Source organism: Convolutriloba macropyga, chromosome 10 (assembly GCF_964194025.1).
Source record: "Convolutriloba macropyga chromosome 10, txConMacr16.3, whole genome shotgun sequence".
In the NCBI taxonomy this organism is placed as follows: Eukaryota; Metazoa; Xenacoelomorpha; order Acoela; family Convolutidae; genus Convolutriloba; species Convolutriloba macropyga.
In genome coordinates this window covers 38,530,586-38,548,347 of record NC_134477.1, presented here as the reverse complement: position 1 = coordinate 38,548,347, position 17,762 = coordinate 38,530,586, and the positions used below count along the sequence as shown (strand labels likewise).

At 37.6% G+C, this 17,762-nt stretch overlaps 2 protein-coding genes across 14 annotated transcripts in view; both read left to right on the top strand.

Moving 5' to 3' along the window:
* Positions 1-17,762, top strand: part of LOC142348118 (dynein axonemal heavy chain 5-like) — a 242,955-nt gene that overhangs the window by 55,034 nt on the left and 170,159 nt on the right. For all 13 annotated transcript variants that reach the window (XM_075399292.1, XM_075399290.1, XM_075399287.1 and 10 more), the window contains exons 9-14: positions 10,485-10,691; positions 11,328-11,472; positions 15,670-15,793; positions 16,155-16,309; positions 16,785-17,284; positions 17,510-17,667. In XM_075399292.1, coding sequence (XP_075255407.1) covers positions 10,485-10,691; positions 11,328-11,472; positions 15,670-15,793; positions 16,155-16,309; positions 16,785-17,284; positions 17,510-17,667 — 1,289 coding nt within the window. The remainder of the gene's footprint in view (positions 1-10,484; positions 10,692-11,327; positions 11,473-15,669; positions 15,794-16,154; positions 16,310-16,784; positions 17,285-17,509; positions 17,668-17,762) is intronic.
* Positions 9,002-9,809, top strand: LOC142348514 (uncharacterized). Its single transcript, XM_075399888.1, has 2 exons — positions 9,002-9,350; positions 9,489-9,809. The coding sequence occupies exons 1-2, from the start codon at positions 9,035-9,037 to the stop codon at positions 9,794-9,796; spliced, it is 624 nt and encodes a 207-aa protein (XP_075256003.1). The 5' UTR covers positions 9,002-9,034; the 3' UTR covers positions 9,797-9,809.

Sequence of the window (17,762 nt, the reverse complement as noted above, 5' to 3'; positions counted from 1 at the left end):
TGATCTGATTCAAGACGAAATTTTAGGCAACACATTTACCTCACTTTTAAGGACAGTCGCTCTCATAGCAAACACAGAAGACGAGGAAAACAGGAAAGGGAGCATCATCAGCTACCGGTCTTTTTCAAACCTGCAATGGAAGACAGTTGTCAAGTCTTCTTTTCAATCAATATCAATTACCCTCAGAGACGAAACAGGCCAGCTAATGCCATTTTTATCAGTCGGCCGAACATGCTTGACCCTTAAGTTCAGACAAGTTCAATGACTACCATTTCTTCACTGTATCTATCAAGTAGCAAAGTCAATCAGTTGTTAAACAGTTGAAAATCAAACAGTTGAAAACAATTGAAACATTTGAACTCTTGTCCAATCAGTCAATCAATCAAGCAATCAATCAATCACCCAAATAATCATACATAAAATTATTAACCTGCTCAGCCATAAATTAATTCATTTATCGATTCATTCAATCAATCAAACAGTTAGTCAGTCAGTCAGAGCAAGCAATAACATACATCACTTCAGATGGACGCTCACTATGATGCTCAAATTGGTACTCAAACAGTCGGCGGCGGCGGCAGCCCCCAAGCAGCCCATGGAGGACCAGCTCGTCAATTTGGATCAGGAGCAGCAGGGCTTGGAGCACTTGCGGTACGAGTTGGGAGATGTGCTCTACCATTATTGAAAAAGTATGCTTTACCATTGGCCAAAAAATTGGGAAAAAACTTAGTGACAGCAGCAATACCAGAAATTGGACAGGTCATTGCAGGGAAAAAGAAAATTAGAACAGCTGCTAAGGATTCAGTGAAAAAGTCAATCTCTGAAAGTCTCGTTGTTGCACAACCGTCCAATAAGCCGGCCGGGGCGGCGCGCCGGGTTAGCGGACCGCAGCGGGGGCGACCGGCGCAAAAAGCGCGAGCCGTTCCGCCCGAGCGCGTGGCCCTCCCCCGGTTGGGATCGGTGAAAAAACGTCATGACGGAAAAGCGTTATCAGCACCAGCAGGAGCAAAGACCGCTGGCAGCAGAAAACGGAAGAACGCAGCTTCAAGCGTCACTTCTACAAAAAAGCCAACGAAACGCAGTCGGTCCGAAATTTTTTCAAACATCAAATACTATTAGCAAGCTAGATGATAGATAGCGAGCTAGCTAGCTAATCATCAACCAATCAACCAACCAACCAACCAACCAACCATCATAATCAAGATCATCATTAGTTTTATTAGTAGTAATAGTACAGCAAAATGACGATACAGTCCAATTCAAATTTGGAATTCAAAAGCCTGGCAGACGACATAGCAAACCCGGTTACACACACAGCTTTAGATTTTTTCGAAAAACCGAGCGTATTGATCAATTACGAGAGTGGACATGACCAAGAAGTCTTCCCCCAAACCGGACCAAGGGGACCAACACTAGACTTTGTAATCAGTGGTGACCAGAGAAACTGTATTGACATGAATTATATTCATTTAGCCGTTCAAGCAGCAATATACAAGCCAAATGGACAGGAAAAAATAGACTACAGTGACGGTGAACCTGTTGTTTTTACCAACAACACACTTCACAGCCTGTTCTCTCAAATTGAAATTTATCTAAACGGGATTTTGGTTGCCGACAGTAACAATACATACCATCACCGAGCATTTCTGGAGACAGAGCTAACAACAAACAGTGACAGTAAAGACTCGTGGACTATTTGTCAAGGTTACGAATTCGATTCAGCTATAGCAGACGGAGACAAAGGCAGATGGTTTACGGATAGGTTGAAAAAAACATTAAATAAAAACTACACGACGGATTTATATGGCGCACTGTATGTTGATTTTTTCACATGTGAAAAATTACTCATACCCGAGGTAGAGCTCCGCATTAAATTTTACCGTGCGAGCAACGAGTTCAGCTTAATTGCACAAGACAATAAAATGTACGCAGCAATAATAGAAAAGGCATCTCTTTTTGTAAGAAAAATAACACTGACGGAGTCAGTACGTCTTTCAATTGAGCGCGCACTCACCAAAGCGCCAGCTCGATACCCCTACATTGAATCCCTTTGTAAAAGTTTTATAATTCAGGCTGGGCAAAACTCATTCATTAAGGAATCGATTTTCGGAACAGAACCCATCCGACGTTTGACCCTATGTATGGTCCCTAACGCCCAATTCAGGGGATCATACAGCACAAACCCCTTTGACTACCAAAAATTTGACCTCAAACGTATTGAAATAGTTCGAGGTAACGGGTTGCCAATTGCAGGGACACCAATTGATACAGAAGACAACACTCGTCTGTATTATAACACGATGACAGCATTGGGTTTCAAAAACGGGGGAAACAAAATAAGTCTTGACGGCTTCGAAAACAAATACATGTCCACCTTTGATTTGACCTCTTCGCAGGAAGCATCGAAAAACTTGACCTTGTTCCCCGAACTTACAGGAGCCCCGATTACTTTGAAATTATTATTCTCAAAAGCCCTGCCGGAAGCAGTTGAAATCTTTCTAATCGGAGAGCGCTTCAGTCAAGTTTTCATAGATAGTAGTCGAAATATTGCAAAAAATCAAACACTATTACATGGATAATATCACCATAGGAAGAGTCTGTCAACAATTCAGTAATTTAAAATTCGCCTTTGGAGGAGTGTGGTCAGCTGATAACTTTCCTCGAATTAAACAAAGCGGCAAAATCCGCTTTCAGATAGTCAATACGTCACCAAAAAAACTTCCTGGAACGCACTGGATACTTATTATTTCTTTCCCATTACTTTTCAGAGCAAACGCAAAAAAGCCTGTCCGGTTCACAAACATAGTGATATGGAATAGTCTTGATATATCAATCAGTTATTTTGATCATCTGTACAGACGCCTTGCTAACCTCTACTCTGATAGGCACTCTTACGAGGTGCATTCAGTTGTTTCATCGCCGCCCATTCAGTCTAAGTCGTCAAACCTGTGTGGACTCTACTGTATCTATACAGCCCTTGAGTTAATTTCAAACAGTCATCATTTATATTTGAACATATTTTTCTCAAAGAAGACCAGAATGGAGACTATGAAACAACTGAAAATGAAAATTCTTAAAACTGTGAAAAATGTTGGACGAATCAATGAGATAAATTTGATTCAATTTTTTAATACAAAGCTGAAAACCAGTTATGTGTTTAATATTATTTAGTAATAGAATTTTACAACTGCAAGCTTTTTTGTTGTTTTCTAATGCTATAGAGGCAGACAGAAAGAAAGATTAAACAACCAACTTAATAAATTAGGTTACATTGAGAGACTGATTATTCCTTCCAATCATTTAATCTAAGAGTCGGAGTCTAAGGCCAGAATATTTTGCCGTCTCCTATATTTCGGCAGAGGTTGATCACTATCACTGCTTTCATAATTATTAATATAAGAATTCTTTTTGGGAGTGCTAGTAGTACTACTATTAGCGACAATTGTATTTAAATTCGAGCCAAAATCTAGTGCTTCTTCACTGTCAACTTCGCTTTCCGAGGCACTGCATTCTCTGGCCTCATTATCTATGAACGGATTACGAGATAGGTCGTCCAATTCAGAAGCTTCCTCTTCCAGATCACTCAAGTCACTCCAATTAACAACTGGCTCATTGTCGTCAATTTCTCGGTACAAGAAACCTGGATCAGGAGGTGCTGAAACAAGAAAAATTGTGTCAAAATCGAAACCTGGAAACACAAAAAAATAGAAATAACCGAAAGTGTCAGCCGCAGAAGTAGCTGGGCTAATCTGGTTGTTTGGTAAAATTTCAAAAACAGGTTCGCCTTCGTCTTGCATATCACTTTCACTGCTCTCAATGTCACTGCTCACTAACTCATGCTCCGAAACAACATGTTCATCGACCGGCGGCACTTGCTGTAAACTATAATGTCCATGAGGAAGTGTGTTGATACCATTTAACTCAATATATCGCTTGTCATCAAAACAACTGAGAGCAATTTTATTCGTTGTCGAAACTTTTATCTGGTGGTTATCGGAATGAATTCTCGTCATTGCTGCTCTAGTGCTCTTTCCCGATTCAAGACATTCTAAATACTTGTCGTGATGAAGTGTTTTCTTTACGCACTTTTGCACCCCTTTAGCGCTTTGCTTGGTCCCACTTTGAAATTGAATGCTGTACACTTTTGATCGGAGTACAACACATTCCTGCAAAATTTCTCCGTTCAATTCGTCAGTCATTGTCAGAGGAACCTTTTTGTTAACCGGATCATAAAGTGGGTGTAAAGGCGGGTAATCACTAAGGTCCAATAAGTGTTTGAAATTTTGCATGTCTTCATACAGGTCGTCAGTTTCAATGCGGTACAACAGGGAATCAGTATCTTTGTACGTAACACAAATTTTTTCACCATAACGAGGTTTCATTTCATTATAATGAAAATGATATAAAGCCAACTTAGATAAATCAAGAATTGCGGCACCCACAGGGGTCGGTTTGTCCCATTTAATTTTCGGAATAGAAGAGTATACAGAACACAGGTGCTCATTAATGATTCGAAAAGATTTGAAGGTGGGCTTAGCAGTAAGTTTCTTGGCCTGGAATTCTTCTGAAACGAATTGAATGTTTTTTCTGTTTCGTTTATTTTCCATCGTTTTTCCGAAACACGCATTTGACATCAACTTATAAAAATTCTTTTCAAAAGGTGTAGCTGCTTTTTTTCGCATTTCAGTGTTTTTCTCAATGTAGGGTGACAGCCAATTCGACTGATTGAACTGAAGTACACGATGAAGCGCAGTAACCTTGAGACCTTGGCTGCAATAAAACTTCAAGTTCTCAATATGACAAATGTAGCCTCGTTTATCAAAAAGAGTCTCAACTAGCTTTGGTACAGGCGCACGATTTCCCGCAAACTTTTTGCTGTACGGTGAGCGCCAATCATCTTTGATGAAAAGTTTTTCTGGCGCAAGAGGAAAATCGTAATGTTTATCTTGAATAGCAGGAGGGTAGGTTAGATCAACTTCAACAAAAAAGCCAACATTATTGTCAGCTTCATATTTAGAGAACAACTCCTCTACAGAACTACACTCTAACCACTGATAGCCATCCTTCGGTAACTTTTTCATCATAATTCCAGCGTAAAGCGAAGTGACGTCAAAGAATGCACCATATACTGACACTTGGTCAGGGTTATAGGTGCTCAAATATTTATTGTTGGCTTTGAAATGCCGAAGAGCACCAACGCCGTTAAGCCCACCACGAATAGCCTTCTCGCAAAAAAGAAGCATATCAATATCATCGACTAAACTTAATTGTACCTCGGTTGTTACCAGCATAGCATCCCAGCTCAAATTTCGAGCACTGTAAAAATACGCGGGATCTAAGCGATACACTGAAATACACACAGTTCGGAACAACTCGAAAACATCAGTCAACAAATAAACATCTATTTGTAAATAAACGTCGTGGTAATCTCCGAAATTGCGGCATTCCAGCAGCTGATACATTTCAACTGCTTGCGAATACATTTCGGGAGTAACGTCAATTTTTCCAGTTAACGTGTTTCTCCACTCTTCACCGTATTCCGGTAGAGCAGCTTGAAATTTTTCTTTTGAATCCAAAAACGAGTAGGGGAAGATGCCCTTGGCTCTAATTTTTTTGAATTCGTTGTCATTAAAATGTTGAAAACGATGGCGAAGAAGCTTCAAGTCAGAATCTTGAAGAGTTTTTGCAAGAGCGTCAAGGCTAGAAGCCATGAAGTTGATACTATCTAGAAATCGAATTTCGTGACGAACTGTTTTCTCAACTCCGGCCTTGTTGATGTAGGAACGGACAGGAACGTGAACTGAAAAAGATATGAACGTCTCTTCGGTCCGGGAGATGGCTGAAAGTTGTTCGTTATCTTCCTACTTCAGGTACTTCACAATATGATGTGCATCATATCGAGAAAGATTATGAAAAAAGACAGGAAGGAAAGATCCGACTGTCACTTTTAAATTACAGGAGTTGAGTGCAACACCAAAAATTTTTCCTGTAACATGACAGTGGTGCACAACTTTTTCTTCGGAACTGTCATGCAGCTCTCCAGAAAAACTTTTATGACAAATACAGCAAGGCTCCCTCCAATTCTGTAACATTTCTTGTTTACGAGTTTTTGACATGTTTAAAAATCGAAATCGTTGACGTTCCGTGTCGGCCCATCTCACCCACGATCTTAAGGTATTCATTAATACAGCAATGCAGTCATCTCCACGATAAAACTTTTCCATTTTTACATGTCCAAGGCGCACGTCAACGAGAACAACACCGAAGCTGCACGGGTACTGATTTTCGATTACTGTTGTGGAGGCACCACCGCTATTTAAACCACTTTGCATTTGTTCTGCAGCCAAATCAAAATCTTCAGTTTTAACGTCAAAAGCTTCTAAGTCAGCATAAACTACGAACGGACTTTTAAATGTTTTATGCCAGTTCTTGAAAGAAAGCGTGGTTCCTTTAGCAGCCATTTCAATAATCTGCGGTTGTAGAGAAGAACACAAGGACTTGTGAAGTGAAAATTTGTCACGTGCAACACTTTGTAAACAAACTTCGCAAAACTTTTGCTCGTTGTTTTTGGAGTTCGCGGTGTTCGTTGTTCGCAGAAGAATTTTAAGCACACGATCTAAGTTTTTAATTAAACAATAATGCCAGCTGTTTTCGTCCGAGAAAAGCAAAAGATGAATTCTACGAGCAATGCCAGTATACTTAGATAAATAAACCTGAAAAATATTTCGTTTTTCCAAAGCATAAACGTTTATTTTGAGATGATTATCTCTTTCAAATTTGGGAATATCGGACAGGGCCATTGGCATTTTTCTAGGATTATATATGAGAAAACTCGAATTATTTTTGTAACTTTGTGGTCGCTCCTGATTCTGCCTAACAGGAAAAAGAAACGCGAGAATAGAGTAGATAAAACACAAATTATCCCTCAAATTTTTAATATTGAGCAAAGACTTGCGCTGATTCTCTAAAATAGTAGGCGTTGGAATATAAGACCCAGCACGAAGTGGAAAATATTTTGATAAATTGAGTTCAACCATGTTTAACCGGCAATAACCCATCCGCTGCCTGCAGTGCAAAAAACGTTAATTTTCGTGAGCAATTTATCAACGTGAGCAAAATATTCATCTGAAGTGAAGCAAGTGGTCACACTCTCCAGAGGACTGTGAAAAAACGAAATCGTGCTTTCTTCGAGCAAAGGTTTTGTAAATTTCACTTCTATACACAGTCCTACCTTCGCAGTAACTATTTCTGCCAAACGGTTTGTAATAAAATCTCTAATTGCCATCTCGTTTGTTACTAGAAACTCAAAAGGATCAAAAATTTGGTCACCAACAATTTTGAGACGATAGGATTGAAAATGTCCATTCACTGCCTTTCTCTCCCTCTCCAACTCAAACTGCTCAGCCCCACTTGTGGATGGCTGCGCCAGCTCAACACCAGGGAGAACAGAATGTTGTGACCTACAGTGTCCCTTCCAAGACTCCTCACTCCCAAAGAAAGTATGGCAAGTGTTGCAGCGAAGAGTCCTCGGAAACTTGTGCACATTCTTGAGATGACGCACCAAGTTTTTGGCCAAGGTGAAAACTACCTGACAGTGCCCACAACTGAAGTTGCTTTCCGGTAGATCAGAATGCTTTTGCTGTCTATGCAGAGCAAGATCTTTTCTGCTCTGGAACGTTTCATCGCAGAAGTTGCACGATATCATTGAACCCTACGTAAAAGTGATCGGTATTTATTGCAAAACGAGCTAAAAATTTTTCGATGGCATAACAAGGCAACGATCAACCCCTTTTTTCACTTCTAAGATTGATACGTTGAAGCGAGGTGGTTTGATGTATTAGTAAATTCAAGAATTTGCAATTAATAATTATCACCGGTGAAAAAAATTGGGCATAAATTACTCCCTAGTGAAGTGTTTTTAAAATTGGGCAACAAAGCACACTTTAAAGCAGGAAGTACTTCCAAGTTTCAAAACAACTGCATTAAGTATTGATCCGAAGTGCACACAAATTGAGCATAAATTAACCCCTGAAGCTGTATTTGGAAAAAATTTAGGGAGGTTTGAGAAACCCCGATGTTCAGTTTTTAAAAAGAATGCACAACGAAACACAAAATTGAAAATTTGGGCATAAATTTTCCCCTAGAACAGTGATTTAGGAATTATCAAATAACTGAATAGAGTTGTTAGTATCAAATTTGAAAACAATTGCATTGACCAATGAACCGAAATGCAAAAATTTTGAGCATAAATTAACCCCTATAGCAGCTTCTCTACAAATTCAATTTTTTTTAAAAAACGTGCACATTGAACAGAAATAAAGAAAATTTGGGCATATGTTAACCCCTACCGCAATATTTTTCAATGATCAGACAATCAAGCAATTTTTGTTGCTCAAGAATCGATAAGTTTTAAGCGAAGACAATATTGTAAAAGGCATCAGAAAAATAAGGCATCTTAAAAAAAGGACTGTTTAAACACATCCTGGCTTCGCACAGCTTCAACTGCAGAATTGAATTTATCTAAGACAACACATACCCTTTCTCTGTGTGTTGAAATGAATTCTTGCCGCGTTGATTGGCTCCAAACCCAAATTAGAATGAAAGCTGCAGGACAGGATCGTTTTGTTGTCGGAAAAACGTGTTCCAGATGCAGGCTAGTTGTTGGAGTTGGTTGAGTCTGAAAGTCGAAAGCGGTCCGCAGGATTATTATTTAGAAAATGAAAATTTGCGGGCGGAAAAACCTGAAATTTTATCGTAGCGAAATCTAGTTTGCCGACTGCTTAAGATTATGAATACTAACAAAACTTGAAAGATATTCTCCAATGCACCACAAAAGAAAACGCCGATGAGACCTCATAAATGGAATGCGCCGCAAGGTAAAAACCGTAAATTGCGGTTATAAATTTCTTTTCGGTCGAGATACAGACTTATCTGAGATTGATAACGGGTATAAAAAGCCCACAAATCGGCAAATTACCATCCTAAGCTCTTTCACAAAAAACAAAATTTAAACTTAAAACTAAATACACTACAAATGTCTGGTTATCTGTTTGAATACCAAACCTCTACGCGCTTTGTGAGAATTTGGAGAGAAGATAACACGGAGGGCGCAACAATTGAAATATCGCTTTATAAATATTCGAACGGTGAAAGATTTTTGTACCAAAATCTTACATTACCTGAAGAACATTTCAGGTCCCTAATAAACACGGTGATGATGGACACTGACCTTATCAGAGTTATCACTGAGGGCAAAATCAATGCAGATGGACGTCTCGTGATACATATTGAGGCGTGCGAAAGAATGCGGCTTGATTCAAAGAATTGCGAGGTGATACGAGACATCAAAGGTAGTATCGCACTTTATAATTTCAGCAATATGTGATATTAGTCGAAGAGTTGAATTTTAATTAAGATCCTAATTCACCTAACCCTATACAGAAAACGATTAAAACAGCTTTCGTGAGTTTAATTATGTTTCTATTTAGATAACGATAAAGTCTACTACCGACTTTCAATGAAGTATTTCGACCCCGATGACCTGATGCTATCAGTGTTCTTCCAAATCAAGAAATTTGAGAACAAAGGCGAAATGTGGGAGTTGAAATATGTGGCTTTGGGACTTCGAGAATTTACAGCCCTTCTAAGATACAATAAAGAAGGTCATCGAGCAACTCTCAAAAGAGAAAAGCCAATCGCAATAGTTAAGCCGAGAAAGCAAAAGATCATTAAAGTGAGAGCAGCGCCTGAAGATGACGACGTTATTGTCTTACCGTCTGACGAAGAAAATTATTGATGAAACTTTTGATAAACTCGATGATAATTTGCGCATAAATATTCCCTATACCATAAAAATGCTTTCTTATACCAATTTCGAACCATTTCGTTAATATAATTTTCTAAAGATATTGCTATTCAAAGACAAGTAAGCTAAAGAATTACACAACATAAAGCTCAGACAAAATTGTTTAACTTACTTGAAGTTCAAATTAAGGAACCGGTTTTTGATTGTAGATAAAAAGCTAAACGTTGCAAAGAGAAAACGAAAAAACGAAAAAGTACACATACGGAGTTTACAGTATAATAAAAGTGTTCAACAGAGGTTTGATATTCAAAGAAATTGAACAAAGTTGTATACCAAGCTAACTATTCTGTTTGGCAAATGTCAATGGTAAAGATAAAGTTTGAACGGTTTGAACTAACCTTGTGAGAGAACCTGAATAAAAGCATTTATAAAACATAAAAATCATGATCCTATGGCCCAGGTGGTTAGGCAGCATCTAAAATACAAAAAATAGTTGTTAGAAATATATAGAAAGTGGTTTCGAGGCTACTAGAGGGAGGGATCCTTTTTCTGTGCGGTAGACCCCCTCATTTTCCACTACTAATACCCATTTACAAATGTCTTAGGGAATTCTTGCTTATAACTATAGCATTTTCTGGAAAATTAGAAATCAAACTAAATCGGGCATTGTTTCCTATAGATCTCCAATCTTCTGGTGTCTAAAATGCTGGACTTTATTTCGGAGGTGTGCTACTTGGACCAAGGGACCACAGACAACTACGTGAGACAGTGTTTGAAGGAGGCAAGGGATGGACTTGTTATGAAAACTGAAGCATCTTCTGACCCTCCATCTGTCTTTTCACGACTGCTCTTTTGCAATGCACTCTGTGACAAATTCAAAGAACAGGTATGATGCTGATTGGTCAGTTTTGGTTCTCTATCCGTAAATAAAAAGAAGATTCTGAAACTACCCAGAGACGTTGCCAGTTACCCGTAAAAATTATTGGAAGTTTCTGAAGGGTAAAAAACTCCGCCAAAAATAGCTTAAATTTCGAAGTGAAAAATTGAGGCACAAATGAGTTCGCGATGAAATAAACGACCAGTTGTCTTAGGTTGCAAAGTAATCAAACATTTCATGTTAACGGAAAAGAATCAAAAACTCTTCTGGCCGAAAAACCTAATTTTTAATGTTGGGATTATCGTAGAACTAATGATTTTAAATACAAATACTGCTATTTATTTTTTTCTGTTTGGAAAACCTCTTTACCATGATTTTCATTCTAGTATCTATGTTCTGATTTTCCGATTGGGTTTCCAGAAACCAGAAATTGGGTTTTCTGTGGCTCTATACGTAGCTACATTTATGATTGTTAAGTAACATTTATGATGTTAACTACATTATTAAGCGACTAACAGGATCACTTTATGATGTTAACTACATTAAGTGAATAACATGATGAACTTGTGCATCGCGTGATCAGACTAACGAAGTATTTCAATCAAAATAAATCCAATCAAAATCAATCTACATGTCTGTGACCAGGTGCGCAAGCTTCGCGTCAGCTTGAATGTTGGAGTCCAGAACACGACTCTAACACAGGAATCGAGTTTGTCCATGGCTTCCTCATCAAACCCAGTTACTGCTGGAGCTGGTCAGCGCAACTCAGCTGTAAGAGGTGCTGCACAAGGTAAGTTATGTTAATTTTGTTATAATGATTTGGAATCTTAGTTTTTGTTTATTAATTCATGTACTGGCAAGTTGAAAATGTAATTTTTGCTGCGACCCCTCTTGGGGTGGGGGGGGGGGGGGGGGAAGGAACTATATACTCAAATGGGTTTATTTTTGATAATTTGTTAGTTAAGGGTCAGACAATTTAGGCCGATCGATATATTCATCGTAGAGAGTTGAGATTGCTATCATTAGAGAGCTCGTCTAGCGTAGAATATGGAATTGAAAAGATTTTTATTTTCGATTTTTGCAGGGTGTTTTCGAGGTTTATAGTTCTCTGAAAAATAGGTGAATTCCGTCGTTTTTATTCACATTTTCCGGAATTTTGCCTAAAATTTCCTCAATTTTGCTAAATTCTGTTAAAATTTTGAAGAATAATGTTGTTGATTTTATTTTTAAAGACAGCAAAATGTTGTCGACTATTATTCGAATTTTTTGTCACAATTTCTGGCTAAAAATTTCAAAATTCGGCTTTTTTCATGAAAAACAGCACTAAACAGGAGGAGGCTATTCCTACTTCAGCTTTCGTTGAGAGTGCTCTGTAATTAAAATTTTGCTGTCTTTCGCTAACTTTACTCGTTGATTAATAAAAAAACGCATCATTTGTTTTTGATTTTTTAACTAACAAATTATCTATATCTAACATTCGAAAAAAAGCGTTCCTAATGGACGAACAGCCTTAGCAGGACTAATTTTGGACCAATTTTGTACTGTTACAATCCGAAAAGCATTCGGATTGTAATCAGACAGTCTTTTTTTAAAAAAAGAAATCGATCTTTTTCATATTACTTAAAGAACAGAACATTTCAAATCCAAGATCAGTAGTGATAGGTCCAATTGGCTACCTTAGCAGCTCCAAATAATGCATCTAGTTGTGATTTTTACAAATCGCAAGCTTATGGTCGTTTTGACTTTTAAAAGTGTTTGATTTTTAAATAAATAATGGCTTATTGAACCTTGCCCCTTTTTTCTGAATTTGGTCAACTTTTAGCTTAGTATCAGCAAAGAAAGAACGCTTGTTCGCTCTACTGATTTAAAATTCAGTTCTTTTTGTGTTTTTATGCCTGAAGTTATGGTTTTCGGCCTTTGATTCTAATAGATTTCACTTTTTTGTTTGTTTTTAGGTATTTGCCCATTTTTCACGTTTTCTAGCTTTGTCACTTTAACAAATTATTGACAGTTCATATATCACATCATTGGTGTTCAAATAAAAGCAGTTTTGAGCAAATTAAGATCTTTAGAGATAAAGATTATGTTTTTAACGGCTTCGACACTACTTTCTTGAACAATTTAATCGAATTTTTTAATTTTGTCCGTAACAATATTTTCTTATTTTGTCGTGTTTGTCGTATGAAATTGGTCGTGTTTGTATACTGACAGATTTCATTGGCTTTTCAAGGAGGAATAAATGAGTCTTTAATCTGGTTTTAGTAGATAGCTGCAGGCTTTCATGACTTTGAAAACAATTGTTTTCAAAAAACAAAAAAAAAAACACTTTTTAACCTCGCATTCTTGTTCGTTTCATTGTCAATCTGTAACTTAGTCTCGTTAATGACAGGTGGAATTTGACATTATTGCAGTCCACGTAAGGTGACAAATCGGATTGGTGTTACAAAATCTTATGATTTTACAGATTGCGTTATGAAATTACTGGCTTTGACACGTGTTTTTGACAAAAAAGTAAATTAATTTTTGAGTTTTGTCATATTTGAGGTTCTTTTTGTAGACGCAAGATATATTCTGGATAATTGCAGGTCTGAATGGTTTCCTTTAGACGAATAAACGATTTAATAATCTCATTTTGTAATTAATGGCTTTCATGACTTTGGAATTAATTTTGTTTCGAAAAAAAAAACAAAAAAGGTTACTTAATTTTGCCATTTTTTTCTTTTTTGTCTGCTCGTTACCTAGTCTCATAAATGAGAGGTCACATGAAACGTTATTGGTGTTAGACGAAGGTGCAGTTGAACATATTTTGAGGGCCAAAAATGCCTTTCCGGCTTCGACAGCGTTTTCTGGCAAGTTTTAATTGAATTTTTGTTTGTTGTCTCCATTTGTTGTTCTTTTTTAAGCGCATAAAAAATTGAACAATGAGAAGTCTTAAAGCCCTTCCATAGAAGCATTGGTAGTCGTAAACGAATGGGATTTTTTAGTTGATTTCTAATGGTTTTCGTTACTTTGAAATTAATAGTTTTTTTTTAAAAAAAAAATAAGCGAAATTTTTAAATTTGTTTACTGTTTTTTTTCATTGTTACCAAGCTTTATTATGGACTTGTCTTCTAACTTTTCTGGTGAATTACATTCTATTTTTTTTAGTTTCAGATTTATCTGACGCTATGTTGACTTTGTTATTAAGTTTTGTTTTTAAAAACGGAGATTAATTTTTTGATGCAATTAATGTTTTTGTTGTTGTTGTTGTTCTTGTTGTTATTTGATTTTGCTGTTCGTTTTAACTCGCTATGCTAAAATTAGTGTATCTCGTCAATCTACTGCATCATTTTTTACTCCACAGAATTATATGCTTTGGAGGCTATCTTTTCGTTCATACACTATTTTTCTGAAAAATACTTGAATTTTTGGATTTTCTATCTGTTCCTCATTTGGTCGACAATTATGCCAAAATTGTGGATGAGCGGGGTCGGAAGATTATGCGAGATCGCACATTACCGAGCCTCCTTGTTAGTAATATCATATTAAATTTTAAGGAAAAGGAGCTAACCTTTCCGAATGCGGACCACTTGCCTAAATGGGGTCCAGGATAGCAATCGTATGAGGTTTTTGAGGGGTAGGGGCAATAACATGTAATCTGCCTCACTAGTTAAAATCGAATACGGATAGCACGCAGGTATAGATGTTCTAAACTTTTTACCGATCTACTCAGATCAGTGTGAGATTGTTGACCATTCAAAATAAAACATATTCTTAGACCAACAAGATGGGCAATTAGAATATAAGACACAAAATGAAGAAAGCTTTTTTAATATTTCACGACAATTTAACCAATTAGTTAAGTAGATACTGAAGAGTTTAGACTTGAGAGTCTTCAATGATTAACTGCCCTAATAACATTTTATCTAAGTAGCAAAAATTTCAGAGTCAATATACTCATAAAAACTTAAGCACGATTAATGTTTATCGAATAATGCTACCGTCACTGTCTTTTGTATGAACTAATTTTTTGTACCGTAGGTAAAACGTGTTCTTTTACTTGCGTAATAGATATTAAGAGTTGCAACCATTTCAATAAAAATTGTTTTTATACTATCGATGTTTTTCCTTGTGTTGTTGCTTCTTAAAGTGCAAAACGCTGTTTTATTTCAAAATTGAAGCAAGTGCCGCATTAAACACACTTTGACCACTGAGCTGAGTGGTCTTCAAATCAAAGTTCTAAACTACAATTTATTGAATCAGTTAGCTATGGGCTTGGGTTGTGAAATGGGGGTCAGGGCCAAACAAAATATACTCGGATATAGGCCAGACAAAAGGCGCTACTGAAACTTCGACCCACGTATAGTGGTTGGCACCTAATTGTCCTGTCCGAGACTCAAGCCCATCCGCTCGACCACATCTGTCATGGGTCGCGGACCTCATCCTCGGTATCGAAGGCTAAGATCAAACCGTACCTAACTCCAAGTGCCTTTCAGTACTGGGCCAGTATAAATGCAATTCCTCATCATTACTAAATCATAGACTATTTTATGTCACTTTTTTGACTTGTCAGACTTGCGTTCAGTCTGATTTTACAATGGTCAGACTTGGGCCGCAAAAATGAAGTTCCGTACGGGGATCGAACCCACGATCTCGCGCTCTTTAGACCTCTGTTCTCCTTTCTGTGCCTACGTGACTGTTGAAAGCTTGTACTTTACGCCGTTAATATACGCTTTAAAGAAGCAAATTTTAAGCGAGAAAGCGTGCAAAATATAATACATGGTAGACTTGCAACAATTGCCCAGTACTGATTTACACTTGGAGTTCGGTACGTGAATACTTGTCCAATAAAGTGGCATGATTCGTAGAAATCTATTGCTATTGTATTCGAACGCATTATCTGGATGTACAAAGATTTTAAAAAATAGTTGCGAGGTTTGCTATAAAATGACAAGAAAAGATGTTTTGAATAATGTCATAAAAGTAATTGCTAATTTTCATATGACAGGTGAAGCGACAGCGGGCAAGGAGCTCTCTGACCAATCAGGAATAGCCATTACTGACGACACTCAGTTGATGTTCCACATTGACCTCTTCCTTGACAGAACATTCAAAGTGGTCGACATACTCACGTTAGTTTATACGTTGAAATTCAAGATCACGTTCTTTCTGTGGCTTCTGTTATATATTTGTGCATGTTTTGACAAAATTCATTTTTATTGCAAATAGACAGCCACTAGTACTTTTTTAAAATTTCGTTCAATAAACATCACCAATAAGCTTCTAAATTGTCACTCATATGTTCTTCATGGCTATGATATGAGTAACAAGAGCTTTGCAGAGCAAAAAAAATCGCAACCAAATTTCAATGAGAGAAGGTAATTAGCTAAATTGGTATAGAGAGATTGTTGCAGTTTGATGTACAATGTTTTGGACTGAAAAGTCCTTATATTTGCTGTGAACAAAACCATAGAGCTGGACTTTGAATTGTAGAACCCTCGCGGAGTATGAGAAGTTGTTAATATCGGCGCCCGGAGTGCCTCGGCCAAGGATAGAGGACATAATGGACACAACAGATGAGAACGAGATCAGAATGAGGGCAGAGATCGAGAGAGGAAGGAGGGCAAAGCACGAATGGAAACAACGAAGTAAGACAGACTTTAAGTGGTGTAATATGTGTGTGTCAATTTGAACGAACCTCATGCTCAGGTTCAGTATGGCCTCATCCCTTCCCCCTTTTGAGATCTTTTAGGCTGGGACCTAGATTTGGCTCATTTCTTAAATGTCTAGTTTTAGTGTTCCATTTTTAATATAAATTTTGATCACAGAATCATTGCATAGAAAGTTGTCCATTTTTCAAAGTGTAATAAAAGTTTTGTTGCTAAAACAATTGGGATCATTTCCGTTTCATTGACTCACATTTTGCCCATTTTTCAAATTTGATGGCAATAAATTGAGCAAATCTCTCTAACTGATCTGCCTAGTCTTCATTGATTGACGTATGATGAACAGCTTCACGAAACATTGGGACAGTAATAATATAGAACGCAAGGTTTGACAGGCATCAACCAAATAACCCTCTTGCCGCATCTGAAGAAATGCGTGTATTTAAACTTGTTTTAGCAAGCGCACAACACGCGGCCGAACTGCGCTCCTCTCAACTTGACGTCATTTCTTACGACTCCGACAACGACTCGGAGAAACACCTAATTGACGACCATCAATCTCCGACTCAAAGCGAGTCGGGAAACGTAGCCGAGACTATTACAAACGGCGATGCACATACAAATCTGACTGGAAATTTAGTCGAAGAGTCGAAAGAAAGTTTTTCATCTTTCGGACGAAGCGACGCGTCGGCTCAAAAGTTGTTCACCCAACGACAATCACAACTCGAGATCTCGGCTGCGCCATTCGGAGCCGACGAAGCGTATGAAATTGAAGAGTCTCCGAGGAAGAATGCGATCGAAGCACGAAGGACACTTAGAAAAATTTATTCAGATTGGGGGCTGAATTTGACGGCGGACGGGTCGATTGGACCACCAGGGCCTTCATTTGATGAACTGTTGACAAGACGATACGATGAACTGAAAGTCATTTTCTCCAGCGTAGAAAAAGTGAAACAGGTAAGTCATTTTCAAATCCTAATTTTATTATAAACTATCCGATCATTGCCGAAAAAAGTGCTTGTTAGTAAAAACTTGTGGCTACCTTTTAACATCCATGGCGAAAAACAAACGACATTTTTTGACTATGTTAAACTCGCCTAAGTGAATCTCACCTCTTTTAATAAAATCATTTTTTGTCAATTGAGTAGTTGTGCGAAATTTGATATCTGTGTCATTATTTAGGTTCTGGACTTCAAAGGCAACGACCGGGAGAAGTTTGAGACGCTGTACAAGAAATTTCTGTCTAAGATCGGTGAAATAGAGATCATAGTATCATCTTACATTCTGGCACTTTTCATGCGCACCATGACCACACAGGAAGCACTCAAGCAACTGGAAAAGTAAGTTAGGATGGTCTTGATTTTAAACCTTAAGTTTGAAAGCAAAATGTTTAACAAGAAGTTATTTCACAATTAACCAGCCACTAGCTATTTGA